The sequence below is a fragment of the Mustela nivalis genome (genome assembly GCF_964662115.1).
Source record: "Mustela nivalis genome assembly, chromosome: 6".
Classification (NCBI taxonomy): domain Eukaryota; kingdom Metazoa; phylum Chordata; class Mammalia; order Carnivora; family Mustelidae; genus Mustela; species Mustela nivalis.
Genome location: NC_139025.1, coordinates 79716443 through 79732884, shown reverse-complemented (window position 1 = coordinate 79732884; position 16442 = coordinate 79716443). Strand labels below are relative to the sequence as shown.

Below are 16442 nucleotides of genomic sequence, written 5' to 3'. Positions count from 1 at the left end.
CCATTTGTACAAAATCCTGTTGTCATATAAAGAGTACTCCTAAACTCACACCCTCCTGCTCCTTCAAAAATATCTTCCATGATTGTTTCTTTGACATAGTTATTATTTTATAGAATTAAGATCACAAGACATTTAAAGAGACCTCAGGTGGATTTTGAAGACACTGTGTGTACTAAAGGACATATCTAGGGGTTATAAGTCATAAGTGATGTTTTTAAGATCCAGTTTCCCAGAATGCAAATTTTATTTCTTTTTAAAGACTTTACTTATTTATTTGACACAGAGAGAAAGAAATTACAAGTAGGCAGAGCAGCAGGCAGAGAAGGGGGGGGGGGGTGAAGCAGGCTCCCTCCTGAGCAGAGAGCCCAATGCGGGGGCTCAATCCCAGGATCCTGAGATCATGACCTGAGCTGAAGGCAGAGGCTTAACCCACTGAGCCTCCCAGGCGCCCCCAGAATGCAAATTTTAGCTTAAGTCATCTGCCTTTATAGATGACAGAGAGAGTAAAGAGTGCAGCTTAGTAGTTAGTAGTTATGATGGTAAAGTTAGGAGATGGGCCAGCTTGAGTTGAGTCCTGCCACCGCTACTCATTAGCTGGGATAATTTGGGAGGAAGTCATAAATCCTCTTACAGCCTCAGTTTCCTGATCTCTACACTGGAACTAATAATGATGCCTATTCCATATGGTTCATTGACAGAGTTAAAGGAAATAATTCAAGTTAGGAACTTAGCATCCCTCTGGCCAGGATAAGCATTCAATTATTGTATATTACTCTTGGTATAATTATTTTACTTTATGTATTTATGTATAAAAACAAATTTACACAAAAAATAAAAGATAAGCACAAATGAATCATGACACACTATCCAATTTACCTTTATACAATCAAAACAAAATCTAAGCGAAAATAAAAATAGGTCAAAGTTGTATACTGTTTACAAGTACTGGAAAGTTTCCTACCAAATTAGACTCCACTGAAGAAAGCTATGTATTGTGAATTCGCTATAAATACACATACAGCAAATAGACACTTTAAAATTATATGTGCAAATATCAGCCTAACATTAAGATTGTGATTTGAAGTGCAAAGGAAATTAGGATTCAAATAGGAAATCTTCATCATAACCTCATTTCTGTTCCTTGTCTCCATATGCATAGACAAATTATATTTGGACTTTCATTATATGATCACACACACCGGACTCTATAACACAGTTATGACCAGAATTATTAGGTATCAGAAAGGAGCTGCACATTTGGAAGATGCTATTATAGGCAACACTTTATATCATTGCATATATTTTCAGGCAAAAAGGAACATGCACATATGCGTATGCATTTGTGATTATCTTCATTTTGCCAAATGAATCTGACAGTTTAACCAGGACTCCCTCTGTAGGTGATCATTAGAGTGGGGATTGGAGAGAGAAGGGGACGTCGCTGGACTCTATGCCACCTCATCCTCTCTAGGGGGTCAGTGTCAGGACAAAAATCGAGTGTTGGGAATCAATGAAAGAGAAAGCCCTGGCTGGTTACAACCTGCCTTCCCTTCCTCCTGCCCATGGCTTCTGCCCTGCCATCATTATTTATTTGCTTTCCTAATGAGCTACCTATTGGAGATTATGCTGCTGTGCACCATCCTGTGTGTGTGTGTGTGTGTGTGTGTGTGTGTGTGTGTGTGTGTTGGTGTGTACGTAGAGAGAGAAAGAGAATAAGTGAGTGAGTGAGTGTGCTGGGATGGTGCAGGTAGCTCTGGTTCTAAAACACCAGGTGGACTAATAGAATGTTCCTCATGGGGGGCACCTGGGTGGCTCAGTAGGTTGATTTCAACTCAGGTCAAGACCTCAGTGTTGTGAGATCAAGCAGGCTTTGGGCTCCATGCTCAGTGGGAAATCTGCTTGAGATTCTGTCTCTCCCTTTACCCCTCCTTGACTCTCTCCCCCTCACACTCACCCCTCTCTAAAAAAAAAAAAAAGAAAGAAAAAGAAAAGAATAAAAAATGTTCCTCGTGGTAGAATGGCATCCAGATCCTACTCTCCACTCTATATCTCAGCCCCAAATCCCTCCACCTCTCTCTCTTTTTTTTTTTTTTTGGTATAGAAGATCTTGGCCACTGTGGGATCCTGGAGGACTTTCCCAAGCATCAATTTGAAATCAAATCGCAGTCTAGGAAGGTTTCTTGTAAAGGCATTAATATATTTTAATCCTTTGAAAATTAGCTTGTTTTAGTTGACTAGTGTCTTTGTCAAGGATAGTTTAGTTTTAAACACCCACCCCCCCAATCAGCTCAGGGAATAAAGACTTTAATTAAAAGGCTTTGGTTAAATCTCATAAAATTCAATTTCATGTAGTCTGAATTTCCTGGGACCCTTGTCTGTCTCCCTCTTCTTCTAGGTCTGTACTGTTGTTCTCCTGGGCTGTGCATTTACTGTGCATTTACTCAGCTCCCCACGACTTTGGCTTCCATAAAGCTGGGAGTTGTTACGGCACCGATTCTATTCCCAAACCTTTATCCAGTGTCAGAGTTGAATCCTACTTTGTTATTCTTGCTCTCTCAGTTCTAACTCTTAAGAGAGAATATTTAATTGGTGGCTGGTCAGTGAGTGTATTTATTCCTCCTGGTCCCTTGTCTACCTCTGGCCTAATCAGCAGGGGCTGGTAGAGATCCTGTGGAGATATGCCCTTCCAGACTATTATCTATGGCGGATTAAAAAAGAAGGGGAAGTTGCATATGCTTGATGAATTGACTAAATATCTCAATTTCACTGAAAGCTTTTATTGAACTGAACATTTGAAATCTCAGGACTGCTGGGTAACAGAAAATTCACTATACATACACTTCACTGTTCTCATTGCCCATTTTAGTTGGCATGGGTATAAAGGAGGGAGCAGGGCAGAGAGCAGAATGTGGAAATATACTAAGTATGTGTCCATCTATAGGGCATCACTAGCAAAAATGAATTCAGCACAATAGCGTTCCAATTTGACCATTTAATAAAAATTGCTTGATGATATTGGTGAAGATGGTGATATGATGAGATTGCTCAGCCTAAAAAAGAATCAGCCCATCTTGTATGTCACATTCACAAATAAAATAAGAAAAACCCTCAAATGTTATTAATATTTTACATGGCACTGCTGATAACCCACAGAATGGCTCTAATAAAATTGAGAAAACCTTGGTATCTAAAATATTTATCCCTGAAAGAATGTTTTGTTTTTTTTCCCTGTATGACTATTAGATCTAGTAGATGATAAATCATGATGGTCATATGGTTGATATTCACAAATAGAAAACTTGAATCTAGTTCAGGAAATATAAGTGTAAACCAGTAAGCCCCACAAAAAAGTATGGCAAGGCAGCAGAGAAACAATCTGTACTCCCTCCTGGAAATTATTAAAATGATTTTTTAAGATATATAAAAGAAAACTTTGAATGTGGGCATGGTGACAATAAATTGATTATGGTGTTTATCTGTAAAACATATCATGGAGATTATTAAATACTGTTTTTGACTATTTTATCTTTTGAAACACAGAGAGTGCAGTAGTTGGCACAAAATTTTCCCCTTGGTCTTCTTTAAAGTTCAAATGAAGTCTGTAGTTTTGCTTGCTATGTAGCATGTGGGAAGTACAGAAAGTGAAGACACAGGGAAGTGACAGTTCCCTGAGCTGAGATGGACTCTAAAGGGGTGAATGGCCACCTGAGGGTGTGAGGGCTATTAGCACTTGCCAAAACCACATTCCTTGACTTTGGTCACACCAAACTTCTATTCTATTTGTGGGAGGACAGGGGTCCATTGGGAAAAGAATGTGCACAGAGAAGGTTTTCGATTTCTTAATTGGGTGGGGGATGGATGGAACTTATTTACAGAGTTCAACACTGAAGCAAAGCCTGGGATGTCACATAGGCCTGTGATACTCAGACTGAATGTGCTATGATTGCTCTAATTGAATAAAAGACTCAAAATTCAAAATAGCAGGATTATGTCAGATTTGTGAGTAATGTAAGTGCTTTTAAAAGTTTTACTGGAAAATGTTACTGACATGTTGATTTTAAATGAGATGCACAGAGATATGTGTTTGTCATTAAGTCATTACATATGAAATCAATCCAAAGTCATGTAGTTCATTGTGGCAGAGACTGACGGGGTGCTTATTACCTAAAGAGGGAGCAGGGCATAGAGCAGAACATGGAAATGTACTAAGTATGTATCCATCTATAGGACATCACTAACAAAAATGAATCCAAACCAGTGAGTATTTCTTAAAGCTGAATACTAAAGCAGCCTAAGAATATAATTTCTATCTCAGAAAGAGATAGAATAGTTACTAACATTAATAAAACTATATTAAGGGTGCCTGGGTGGCTCAGTTGGTTAAGCATCTGTCTTTGCCCTAAGTCAGGATCCCAGGGTTCTGGGATCAAGTCCTGCATTGGGCTCCCCTGCTCAGTGGGGAACCTGTTTCTCCTTCTCCCTCTGCCCCCTGTCCCTGCTCGTGCTCTCTCTCTCTTTTGCACTTTCTCTCTCAAGTTAATAAAATCTTTTTTTAAAAAGTTAGAAAAATAAAACTATTAAGTGTATGTTAATGTGTTGACTGTCATAACAAAAAGCTCATGTAAATTAGTTGTTTGGGTTGACAATATTCTGCTGTTGAGGAAACCACATAATGTTTCTGAATATCTCTGATACTTGAAGAAGTTTCCTATGGGGAAAGGTTAGTTTTTCACCTAGCTGAATTTTTTACTCTATCTCACTCCCCCTTACCTGCACACAGACACACACAAATTCCTTTTATAATGGTGTTTCTGCCACAATATTGTCTCTTTCTTATCTATCTCTGACATACAAATAAAAAACCCATTCACCCCCCAAACCATAAGATATCTAGGAATAAACCTAACCAAAGAGGTTAAAGATCTTTACTCTGATCACTATAGAATGCTTATGAAATAAATTGAAGATGACACAAAAGAAATGGAAAAATATTCCATGCTCACAGATTGGAAGAACAAATATTGTTATAATGTCTGTATTTTTCTATGACCCAACAATTGCAATAGTAGGTATTTATGAAAAGGATACAAAAATACTGATTTGAAGGGGCACATGCACCCCAATGTTTTTAACAGCAGTAATAGCTAATTATGGAAAGAGCCCAAATGTCCCTCAACTGATGAATGGATAAAGAAGATGTGGTATTGATATAGATATATGCACAATGGAATATTATTTACCCATCCAAAAGAATGAAATCTTGCCATTTGCAATAACATGGGTAGAGCTAAAGTGTGTTATGCTAAGTGAAATAAGTCAGTCAGAGAAAGACAAATACCATATGATTTCACTCACATGTAGAATTTAAAAAACAAAATAGGTGAACACAGGGGAAGGAAGAAAAAAAGAGTAAGGCAAATCATAAGGGCTATTAACTATAGAGAGCAAAACTGAGAGGGTTGCTAGAGGGGAGGTGGATGGGGAATGTGGTAAGTGGATGATGGGTATTTAGGAGGGCACTTGCCATGATGAGGACTGGGTGCTATATATAAGTGGTGCATCACTAAATTCTACTTCTGAAACCAATATTACACTATATGTTAACAAACTAAAATTAAAATTGAAAAAAATTTCATCATTTGAATATTACAGATCTACCACTTTGTTCATTATATGGACATTAGCCTATGCATAATAAATGTAAATGTAGCTATTTGTAATATTAAATTCAGGAACACTAGGAATAAATAAGGAATAGAACAGCTATTGTGGGGGAGGGGGAGGAATCTTTCAATAACAGATGATCCAGGATCAGGCAAATGAGAGAGATGAAAGGAAAGAATGTGACGGGAAATGAGTGAGATGAATGGGAATGATCTTTTAGAAAATTAATAATAGAATCTGAGAAAACTGCTCTGAAGGGTTGAGCTAATTCTTGTGATTAGTGATACCTACTATATACATATTCTAAGTTTTTAAGTGTGCATTACTCATTAAATTCCAAACCCTATGCAGTAGATATGAATGTCATCCCTTTCCACAGTTAAGAACATAGAGGCGGACAAAGGTCAAATAACTTGCTCAAGGTCACTAGTTAGGAAGAAGCAGAGATGGGATGCAGACTGAGTCAGTTTGCTTCAAAGTCCATGCTATTTGCCACTGTATTATATAGACTTAATCCTTTTCCGTAAAATGGGGCAGGTGTTCTCTATATTTTTTTGATTCTGGAAAACCATTCTATTAGCAATTCAACAAATACTTTTTCAACACCTGCTCTGCCTAAGTACTAGGTACCTTGGAGGGGTAAACAAGAAATCAGATAGACCACTACCCTAAAGAAAGTCAAGACAGCTATAAAAACTACTATAATTCTAGATAGAATGTGCTATAAGTATAACAAAAGAAGACACTAATGAATGGAATGTGAGTTTTCAAAAGAGAGCAATTAATCTCCAATTCATAGGGGTGGGAAAAGAGAGGAGGGGTTTGAAGAAAAACCTTATAAAGGGGACATTTAGAAAGTCACTTGGATTTAAATGCACAAATTTAAATTTGGATGAATATTCAGGTAAGGGAAAACAAGGTTAGAAAACTTGGGGTGGACCCAAGGAACAGCAGGTAATTTGTCAGTGTTGCCTTCAAGAAGAGTAGTGGGCAGTGAGGCAGGAAAAGTGGATCAGATTCAGGTCATAAGGAGTCTTGAATTCTGTATTTGGATTTCATCTGGGTGGGAACTATGAAAAAATTTTCAAGTATGCTTCAGGAAGATGAATCTATTATTTAAAATGGCACAGTAACTTGAAATGCTAATGTCTGGGGTGGATAGAGCTGTCTTTGTACTCAACGGAACAGTAATTTATCTAGAACCTCCTAGCAACATAGTTCTATGGTGGATTTGGGGAATACAGAAATAAACAAGATATCCCTGACTTAAAGGGGCTCCTTACAAGTATTATGTTATGAAGATGTGCCAAAATTCTGTGAAAGTCAAGAGGAAAAGGATATTAATTTTGACTGGGGCACAGTGAATGCTTAATGAATTAACATGTGAGGACGCTGTTGCCTCTCTCTTAGGCAATGCAAGCTCGGTCACAGTTGTGAGATTGTATAGTTGGCTTCCAGATTCAGGCCAAATGACTGTCTATCACTGAGGGACAATTTGGAAGAATTATTAAGTGTACACAAATCAGTAATGACGTCCATGTCTTCATGTGGAGAATATCTCATTATTGGTCCCAAGATGCCTTTTCCAGGATCAATATTGTTTATGAATAGTGAGAAAACAAAATGTAGTCAAGAACAAAACACAGTCAGCTATTCCACATCCATTATAATGAAGCCAATCAGAATGAATTTATTTCACTAACAATAAAATCCATAATTTCCAAAGACCATATTATTCTGCAAGAAGAATTCACAGAGAAAGCTGGGAAAATAGAAAAACCAAAAAAGTTACCTAACTTAAAGGAGCCATCTCTGAATACTTAGGGAATAATCTGTGTACAAACACTGCATGCTTTAAAAAAAAAAATTCTAGGGGCGCCCGGGTGGCTCAGCAGGTTAAGGCCTCTGCCTTCAGCCCAGGTCATGATTCCAGGGTCCTGGGATAGAGCCCCGCATTGGGCTCCCTGCTCAGTGCAGAGCCTGCTTGTCTCTCTCTCTCTCTGCCTGCCTCTCTGCCTACTTGTGTTCTTTGTCAGATAAATAAATAAATAAAATCTTAAAAAAAATTCTATTGATTTACTTTATAAAATATTTGCTTTTTCCAATAATTATATATCAACTTTATATTCCTCAGATCTAAAGAGGGAATTTCTTGGAACTATTTTGATTTCATTATCACATATCTTCATTTCTTATAAAGAAATAAAATAATTCAAACTGTTACAACTTGTCTAAGAGTCTTCGTGATACATTTAAATAACAGTGCATGAAGCATTTCATTAAGAAAATATCAGTGTGATGCATCTGTAAGCATTTATATACAGAAGTCAGAGAGGACCAAGTGGTATAAAAACTATCTTAGAAAAGTATAGCCTATGATTTTCATTGGAGAATGATGGTTACTACAACTTCTTGGAGGTAGTATATAATTTAGAAAATCACAATCAATATGAATTAATTTTTTATTTGGAAAGGGAGAAAAACAAACATTCTTATTTTCAAAATATAAATAATAGAGAATAGTGTTTGACATATCATGACATCATGACGTGACATATCATGGCTCTAGGGATGGGTTTAAACAGATTATAAAACAACAAAGGAGACCTAAAGAAAAATAAACAACAACTATATGGGTTAAGAGGATAAGGAAGATTGTCTCTAGGTCAGGAGACATGGAAGTCCAAATATAAGATAGAAGGTAAAGGTTGGCCCTTTACCTTTGAGTAAAGGAGGTGATGGAGGCAGTGGGGAAGAGTTTAGATTAGATACTGTAAAATATTTTGGAGTCCTTATAAGTTCTTAATAGGGAAAAAGATGTTTAAAATTTACTTATGAATATTACACAGACGTTTCCAGAGTAAATTAGAAGAAAGCCCTGGATCCTAGGAGAACAAATCAAAGGTTCTGCCATGGGTCAGTCTTGAAGCCACATGGGCCTGGACCAGGATGTTGGCAGTTGGAATGAGAAATGGGCAAACTCCAGAGTCACCTCACAGGATAAAACATGTGAGTTGGTGATAAACTGGCTATGGAGGTACAAGGAAATGAAGCAGTCAAGGATGACCAAAGCATGCCTCAAAGGGTTCTGTCTTTGTGTTTGGGATGATACATGGCTATTAGCAGAAGTGGCAATGCTAGGTTAGGTTCTGTAGAGAGAGTAAAGATACAGTTTGATTGGTTTTGGATGTGTGGAATCGGGGTTGACAATAGATTATCCAAATTTAAAATGTGGGTTATAGTGCAGGATAGCTTTCAGGGTTGGAAGAATCGTTCTGAAAATCAATGATGTATCTGTGGTCATGAGGTATGAAATTATGTGCTCTCCCAGGGGGTGATTCAGGGAGAAGTCAGGAGAGAAGACCAAAGCTTCAGAGCAAATACAGAATAGGAGCCCATGTACGGAGACTGAAGGGAGGTGATCAGAGGCAAAAAGGGCAAGCATGATGAGATATTTTCACAACAACTATAGTAATTTGACAGAACTGCATATTTTCTGATTGCTCAAACCCCAAACATTCTGAATTCAGTCTATAGTTCAGATTCCCTATATCTCTTTCACCCTGATTCTGATGTTACTATACATCCATCTCTGTTCTGGTCCCTTCTTAGCTGGTTCCTATCACCATCTTCTCAACACACTCCATATTGTTTGGACATCTAGATGTTGTGGTACATTGGGAGCTGTCCAATTTTTTACATGTCCTATCCCTTTCTTTTCTTCCACATAATTTCTTTTCTCTGTTCTTCTATGTTTTTCTATACATTAGGTATCATTTTTCCACTTGTCCCAAGCTCTCAGCCCTTTATGCCAGTCCTCTTAACCCTCCTTGAGTTTCTACAGTCAATAAATTTCTTATCAGTTACTTCCTATTTAGATAAAATGTTTGTATGCTTTCATCAGATCACATTTCTCTCCTTAGAAGCACCTGTTATAGATGTAATTTTAACTTTTAAAAATATGATTATCTGAGTAACATTGTTTGTTCCATTTGCTTCTGAGTCACTGGGGGTATTAGAAAATGTGCCCTATTGGCTCATACTGTATCTCCCACGTCTAACACAGTGACTGGTCATTAATATTTACCAAAAAAGTTTGAAGAACTTGATATTATCCCAGGAGGGTTAGAGGCTTTTGTCATGTGTCTCACCTTCCACTCTATTTCTCACAGGACCTGGAAGCATATCAGGCAAGCTGGGGGTGGGAGGGGGGAGGGTAGAAGAGCCCCAGGTATTTTATAGCTCTTTGGGTTAAAATTCAAACCAAGTCCTAGTAGTGAACTTGGATCATACCAACTTTGGAAAAGAAAGCCAACAGCTAAGCAAATGTCTCTTTTACAGTCAAACTAATTATATGCCTCAGAATCCACTGGTTTGTTAATTGGTGTATGAGGTAAGCACAATAGCTATTGATACTTGTCATAATACATGAGAGAATGTGGTTGTTTAAAACAGCAACGAGGGGCACCTGGGTGGCTCAGTGGGTTAAAGCCTCTGCCTTCGGCTCAGGTCATGATTCCAGGGTCCTGGGATCAAACCCTACATCAGGCTTACTGCTCAGCCAGGAGCCTGTTTCTTCCTCTCTCTCTCTCTCTCTCTCTCTCTCTGTCTGTCAAATAAATATATAAATAAATATTTTTTAAAAACCCCAGCAATGAGTAGGCTTAGGTCAGCAAACTTTAATAGTCTAATAAAGAAATTCTTTTTTATTGAGTTTAATAATGAATACTTTTTCTGGATTTTCCAGTTGTCATAAAGTCTACTAAAAATATTATTTGGTGTCAGCACACTGATACATGGCAAAGTACTAGCAAAAAATAAGTTTTTAGAAAACTCATTTAAGAGAAAGAAAGAATAGACATGCCTTCAACAACCATGCAGAGAATGTAAACCCAGAAGAAGAAAAGAAATGATTTCCTTGGTATCAAGAAGATCTATCTAGAGCTCAGGGGATAAAATTAAGAAAAGAGACATTAAGCTAAGAATCCTTAAAGACCTTCTTTCTAGTGAAAATATTCGAGCTATGACTTAAGCTTCAGAGACATTGATAACCATGCCTTTCCTGGACAAGGTGTTAGAAAGCATATTGCAAAAAATATCCTGCTTTGCTGAATTTTATGATATAGCCAGATAATTTAAAACACAAAAAATTTATTTCAGTTTTTTCTATATTGTGATGTGCTTGTCATCACCTGGTATTGCCACTGAAATTTCTACTGACATCTGCTTACAACTATGTCACGAGCTACCACATACCATGGTGACAATTAAAACATTGTAAATTTATTCTCAAAAGAAATGAGTTCATGTAATCAAAAGATTAATAATATTATGATAATGTAATTTTAAATGCCTCTGAGACAAAGGCCATTCACCTCATAACCTTGGGCTCAGTTTTATACCCAGGAAATAAGCATGTAATATGCATCCTATACCCAGGAGCATAGAAATGAAACACAATTCTGGTTATGTGTGCACCTCTGTTTTCCACTGTGCAACTGCAGAGAAATGTAGCCAAAATATACTGGACAGAAGACATGAGTCCAGCTCTCATCTAGGAGATAGTAGATCTGACAGGGAACTCCTTTGTCATTATTGAGTTGAATTTCACTAGGCAAACCATTGCTCCTCTTCATTGGTTCCTGTTATCTCATCTGTAAAAGGGGATGATACCAACACCTGGCCTTTTAAATGCATGAGAACACACTTTGGAGAATTGGAAGGACTCTACTCATGCCAGAGATGAGTAGAATCATGATCCAAAAAGTTTTTATGTTTAGCTCTGTAATGTGCTTTTTAAATTTTATTTTGCACTTACATTTGAATATGGATGTGTCTGGTGCTCTGGGAATTCACAACACTTCAAACATGTAATGAAGCCACACTGTGAACACTTAATTAATTTAGAGTAGGTGCTAATTCCTAGTAAGAACTTTAAAACATAGTTTATTGTGAATAAACCGTAATTCAGAGAATCCACCCACATAAAAATGAGATTTGCCTATAGCTTAGAAAGATCCACTTGAAACAGGGTCTGAATAAAATGTCTGCAAACTTCATTTTCAGGTTTTTACAGTTAGTGACCTCTGAGACAATATTTCAAAATTAGAAAGGCATCCTTTGCCATTAAGAGTCAAGTTAGTAAGATATCTTATGAGCTCACATTGAAAAAAGAATCATTCACTCATCCATTCATCTTTTCATTCATCTTTTAAATCTCTCAATTTGTGATTATCAGTTAGGAAGGACGTTAGGTTTGAGGTTGGTGTAGAGAATAACTACCATGACTTCCAGTGCTTTGACGAAACCTCAGATGCGAGGCCTTCTGGCCAAGCGTCTGCGATTTCACGTTGTTGGAGCCTTCGTTGTATCCCTGGGGGTTGCAGCTTTCTATAAGTTTGCTGTGGCCGAACCAAGAAAGAATGCATATGCAGATTTCTACAGAAACTACGATTCCATGAAAGATTTTGAGGCGATGAGGAGGGCTGGTATCTTTCAGAGTGCAAAGTGATTTTGGAATGTAAAGAATTTCTTTGGGTTGAGTTCAATTGAAGTTTGTCACTGACCTATGTGTTCCTGAACTATGAAGCATGGATATTGGGTTATGGAATTGTCTTGATAAATAAACAACTAACACATACTTTGAAAAAAAAAAAAATCTCTCAATTTGTTCAGTGAATGGTTAATGCATATATGGTAGCTGCACACGGTGGTGACACAGGCAGGTTGCACTCAGCTGGCACGTCCTCTGTACAGATAAATTGAATGTCTGATTAATTAATTAATTAATGTCCTAATTGGTTAATGCCTATATACCACATCTGAATACAAGAATGAGAAGACTAGGCTCTGGACCCTCATTGAAAGGTCACATGATCAATCCTGTAATGAAATACCTCACACTCTACTCCAGAAGAGCTGAGAAAAGGATAAAGGATACACAGGGCTTCTCTGGGGATGTTCAAGAAGCCTTCTGAAGGGGGGTCATAGTGACTGGAAAGGACACATGGAAGACCCCAGACAGAAATGGAGAGCATATTCCAAACAAAGGGAACGGTTTTCAAAAGCAACAAGTGTGATCAAGCGTGGAGGTGTACAAGAATGAGTAATTTATTACTGATGGAGAAGAAGACCGATGAAATAGAATGTTGGTGATAAGACCAAATGGGAAGTAAAAACCAAGTGCAAATTACAAGAATTCTGACAAAGATAAAAGGGAACTATGGTGAAATTTTAATAACATCAAATTTGTAATGAGCAGTATGCAAGGATGCTGTGTGTAAGAAGAGATGTAGACCCTTCCCTCAGCAGCTTTTGGTCTTTTGCTTATGACAAAACATTCATATGCAACATAGTAAAGAAGATTGCAAATAAGAAATATTCAAGTGTTTGGTTCTGAAAGAGCTATTAGTCAGACTCCTGGAGATGGGCAGAAAGTTGTCCAGAAAGATATTTGAGCTCCATTACAGTTAAAAGTCAACAAGATAATTTGACTCCTATAACTTCTTGAAAGTGTTCCTGTAAAGACCAGGTGAACATAAATAATTATCCAAAGAATTTGAGTTGAAAGAATCCTGATGGTAAATAAAGACATTTTATGGCCAAAGTCATCCAGATTCTGTTATTCTGAGCCTCCAAAAAATTACTTGATCTCTGCTTGGTTTTGTGTGGACTTGGCCAAAACTGATGTGTCTAACAGCAATTTCCGTGGAGCTAAGTAAAATGGTTCCAAAGACATGGAGAGAAAAGGTATAGAGGGAAGAAAGAACTATGAATGAATCCTCTTTGCAATTTTGGCTTTTCTTCAGAGATGGCCATGGTCTTTCCCTTTGCAAAATAGCATTCAAAAAATGAATCTTATATCTGCAGATGATCTGGGGGAGTAGGCCAGCTGTGCTTTTCATATATGCACCTAACTTATTTCAAGGGTGTTTTTGTTTTATTTTTACAGCTGCAAAGTGTTAGCAATCCGAAAAGAGCTGCCAAGAGTACAATCAGACGAATTAGCTTAGGGCTGGTTTTCATGGTATATTCAGAGCTGTTCTAAATCAGTTCCCTGTGCAGTTGCTGAATACCCTGAGTGATCAGAGCTGTTTCCCAAACAGAGTTGGAATGGTTATTTCCCCATTTGCAGCTGCTTATTTGATTTTTAAAAAGACCCTTCGAAACATTTTTGCATTCCCTTAAAAAACTGTTATATATGCATATATACAGAGTTAGGTTGCTGTTATAACAAGAAAAAGGAAGATGTTGACTGTCAATGAAATCCCCATGAAAACCAATCACAGAACTTAACTGCAGGTGCACCTCAGTTTATGGGTATAATAATCAGCCAATCATAAATTCCTATCATGAATTCTATTTTCTTCTGACTTCCACCTGTAGTATTTCAGAAACATTTCTTTCCAAAGCAAAATAACCCAATGATCTGACAAGAATATTTTTGTTGAGGAACTGATGAGACAAAAAGCCAATCCTGTGGTACATGAATCAGATAAACCTTGGATAATTCAGAGAATCCAGAGAATTCAGCTTCTTGAACTGCCAACAAGAAGCCACCACCCTAGAAACTCCTTTCTGCTATAGCTACTCTCCCTTTCAGCCGACAACAGAAACGCATCTAACTCCTGATTCTACATGTGTAGTTCTTGGAGAGTGAAGGCACTTGTTTGGCCTGGTGATTTACCAGAATTGGTTGATCCTGTGTGTAATCACTAGTAATGACACCATTGAACATATTATATATTTTGGCTTAACATATTACCCAGCTAGAGGTTCTGCCATTCCTGCTTTTCCTTCTTATCCATTCTGAAAAATTAGAATACTGCTTGCTTAAAGAAGTGCAATTCTCTTTTTTCTAAGTTGTCTGGGAGGTTGTTGTCATTGTTGTTTTTAGTCAATTTTTTTCTGCTGATTATAGGCAGTACTACATATTGCAGATCACTAGAATGTCACAGAAGCACTAATGTGACTCTGGGGAAAACATGACCAATCAGTCAGAAGTTCTTTTTAGCAATGATTCCTTGTGTCTGTTCAGGTTAGCAATGGGGCTTCAAAGAGGAGCCACAGCCCAGCTTCCCTGACTTCAGGTTGACTTAGGTGCCCCGTCACATGTTTCCACAAGGCCTATAATTCACACTGCTAGTGTAGACATCTGTTGCATTTGTTCTACTGTGAGCGCCCTGAGGGCAGGGACAGTGCAGTAGGTATTGTCTATCTAGCACTATCTCACATTTCTGCACCACCAATGCTTTAGCAGTATCTTTATTATAGATGTTTAATAAAAGGGTTCTTGAATGAATTAATGACTCCATGACTAAGGAGGAAACTTCAGACAAATCCTGGAATAGGAATTAAAGGGCCTAACTTTGAGTCTAACCTTGCTGTGTCACTCTGGACAACTTAGTAAGTCAAATCTGTTTTTTCAGCTAAAGGGCTTGGACTAAATGATCTGTAGGGCTTTCTTCTAATTCTGGAATTCTATGACTGTTAAGGGTTTTTTTTCAGTCTGATGATTCTGTGATGAGATGTTAACCTACTGAAACATTCTGGGAGAGTCTGGGTGGGACAGTCAGTCTTGATTTTGCCTCAGGTCATGATCTATCTAATGGGTCTTGGGACTGAGCCCAGGGTAGGGCTTCCAGGAATCTGCTTGAGTTTCTCTCTCCCTCTCCTTCTCCTCTCCCCTCCTCGCTCTCTCTCTGAAATAAATACATCTTTAAAAATGAAATGAAAAATGAAGTGAAATGAAATAAAATAAAATAAAATTTCTTCTGCATACTTCCACAATGCTAAATTGGGTTGGGGTAGCTTTCTTCCAAACAAGTAAAAATAAAGCTAAAATGATGTATGTGAGAGATCAGAAAATGAGGAATTTGCCAGACCAGAGGAAGAAGTGAGTTACTTAAATATAGAAACCATAGTCAGTTGACAGACTTGTCTTACAGTATTCAGAAGTCTACCATTGATCAAAAGCATCCCTTTTCATCTCTACTATAGTAAGTAAAGGAATTACTTTGTTAATTTTAACCACGGGACCATCCAAACTAAACAATGTAGGTTCAAAGATATATTTAAATCAAATTAGAACATTTTAATGCCTGCCAAATGAATGTAACTAGATATTTTATAAAAATTTATTTTTGTGAAATTAATTGTGATTAACCTTACCTGTGATAGATCAAGCACCCAAAAGTATGAAGCATTTAGCCTATCTTCGGAGTATCCTAATCCCAAAATACCACTTGGAAGTTTGCTCTGAGTTTTAATCACACCATCATTATAAATGCTTTGGATCAAAATATTGAAAACCCTTCTTAGAATATAAATAAGTATCCTTGTTGCTTTATTCAACAATAGCTATTGAATACTTATGGGGTCAAAATTGAGTACTATTTGTCAGGCACTGTGCTGGAAAGTTTGGACTCAAATGTAAGTTAAAATAATAGCATGGTGCTTCTCTTATGGAGCTTATATTTGACAATATTGAGCTTATATTTGACAATATTCAAGTATTAGTACATCAGGCCACCATAGCCCATTGTCCCTAAGGTCAAATAATTCAGGTACTTGTCATCCAAGAAGTCCTGGGAAAATGGAACTCAGAGTCGTTAAACTCTGATGGAGAAATGAACTGCAAAGACTTCTAGAATATGAAGGACATTGAAACCCAGAACAAGGCAGGATGCATCCATTTGTGACTCTGACATAGACAACAACCTTAGGAAAGCCAGAGAGAGAAACATGTGGGCAAGAGGGGTTTTAGTTTGTTTGTTTGG

General features: G+C 37.5%; 2 protein-coding genes across 3 annotated transcripts in view; both read left to right on the top strand.

Annotated features, from left to right (window-relative positions):
• Window positions 1-16442, top strand: part of SEMA6D (semaphorin 6D) — a 573864-nt gene that overhangs the window by 331209 nt on the left and 226213 nt on the right. The window lies entirely within an intron of this gene.
• Window positions 11897-12322, top strand: LOC309866850 (cytochrome c oxidase subunit 6C). The gene has a single exon (XM_082734889.1). It carries the CDS (start codon window positions 11948-11950, stop codon window positions 12173-12175), a length of 228 nt encoding a protein of 75 aa, XP_082591015.1. The 5' UTR covers window positions 11897-11947; the 3' UTR covers window positions 12176-12322.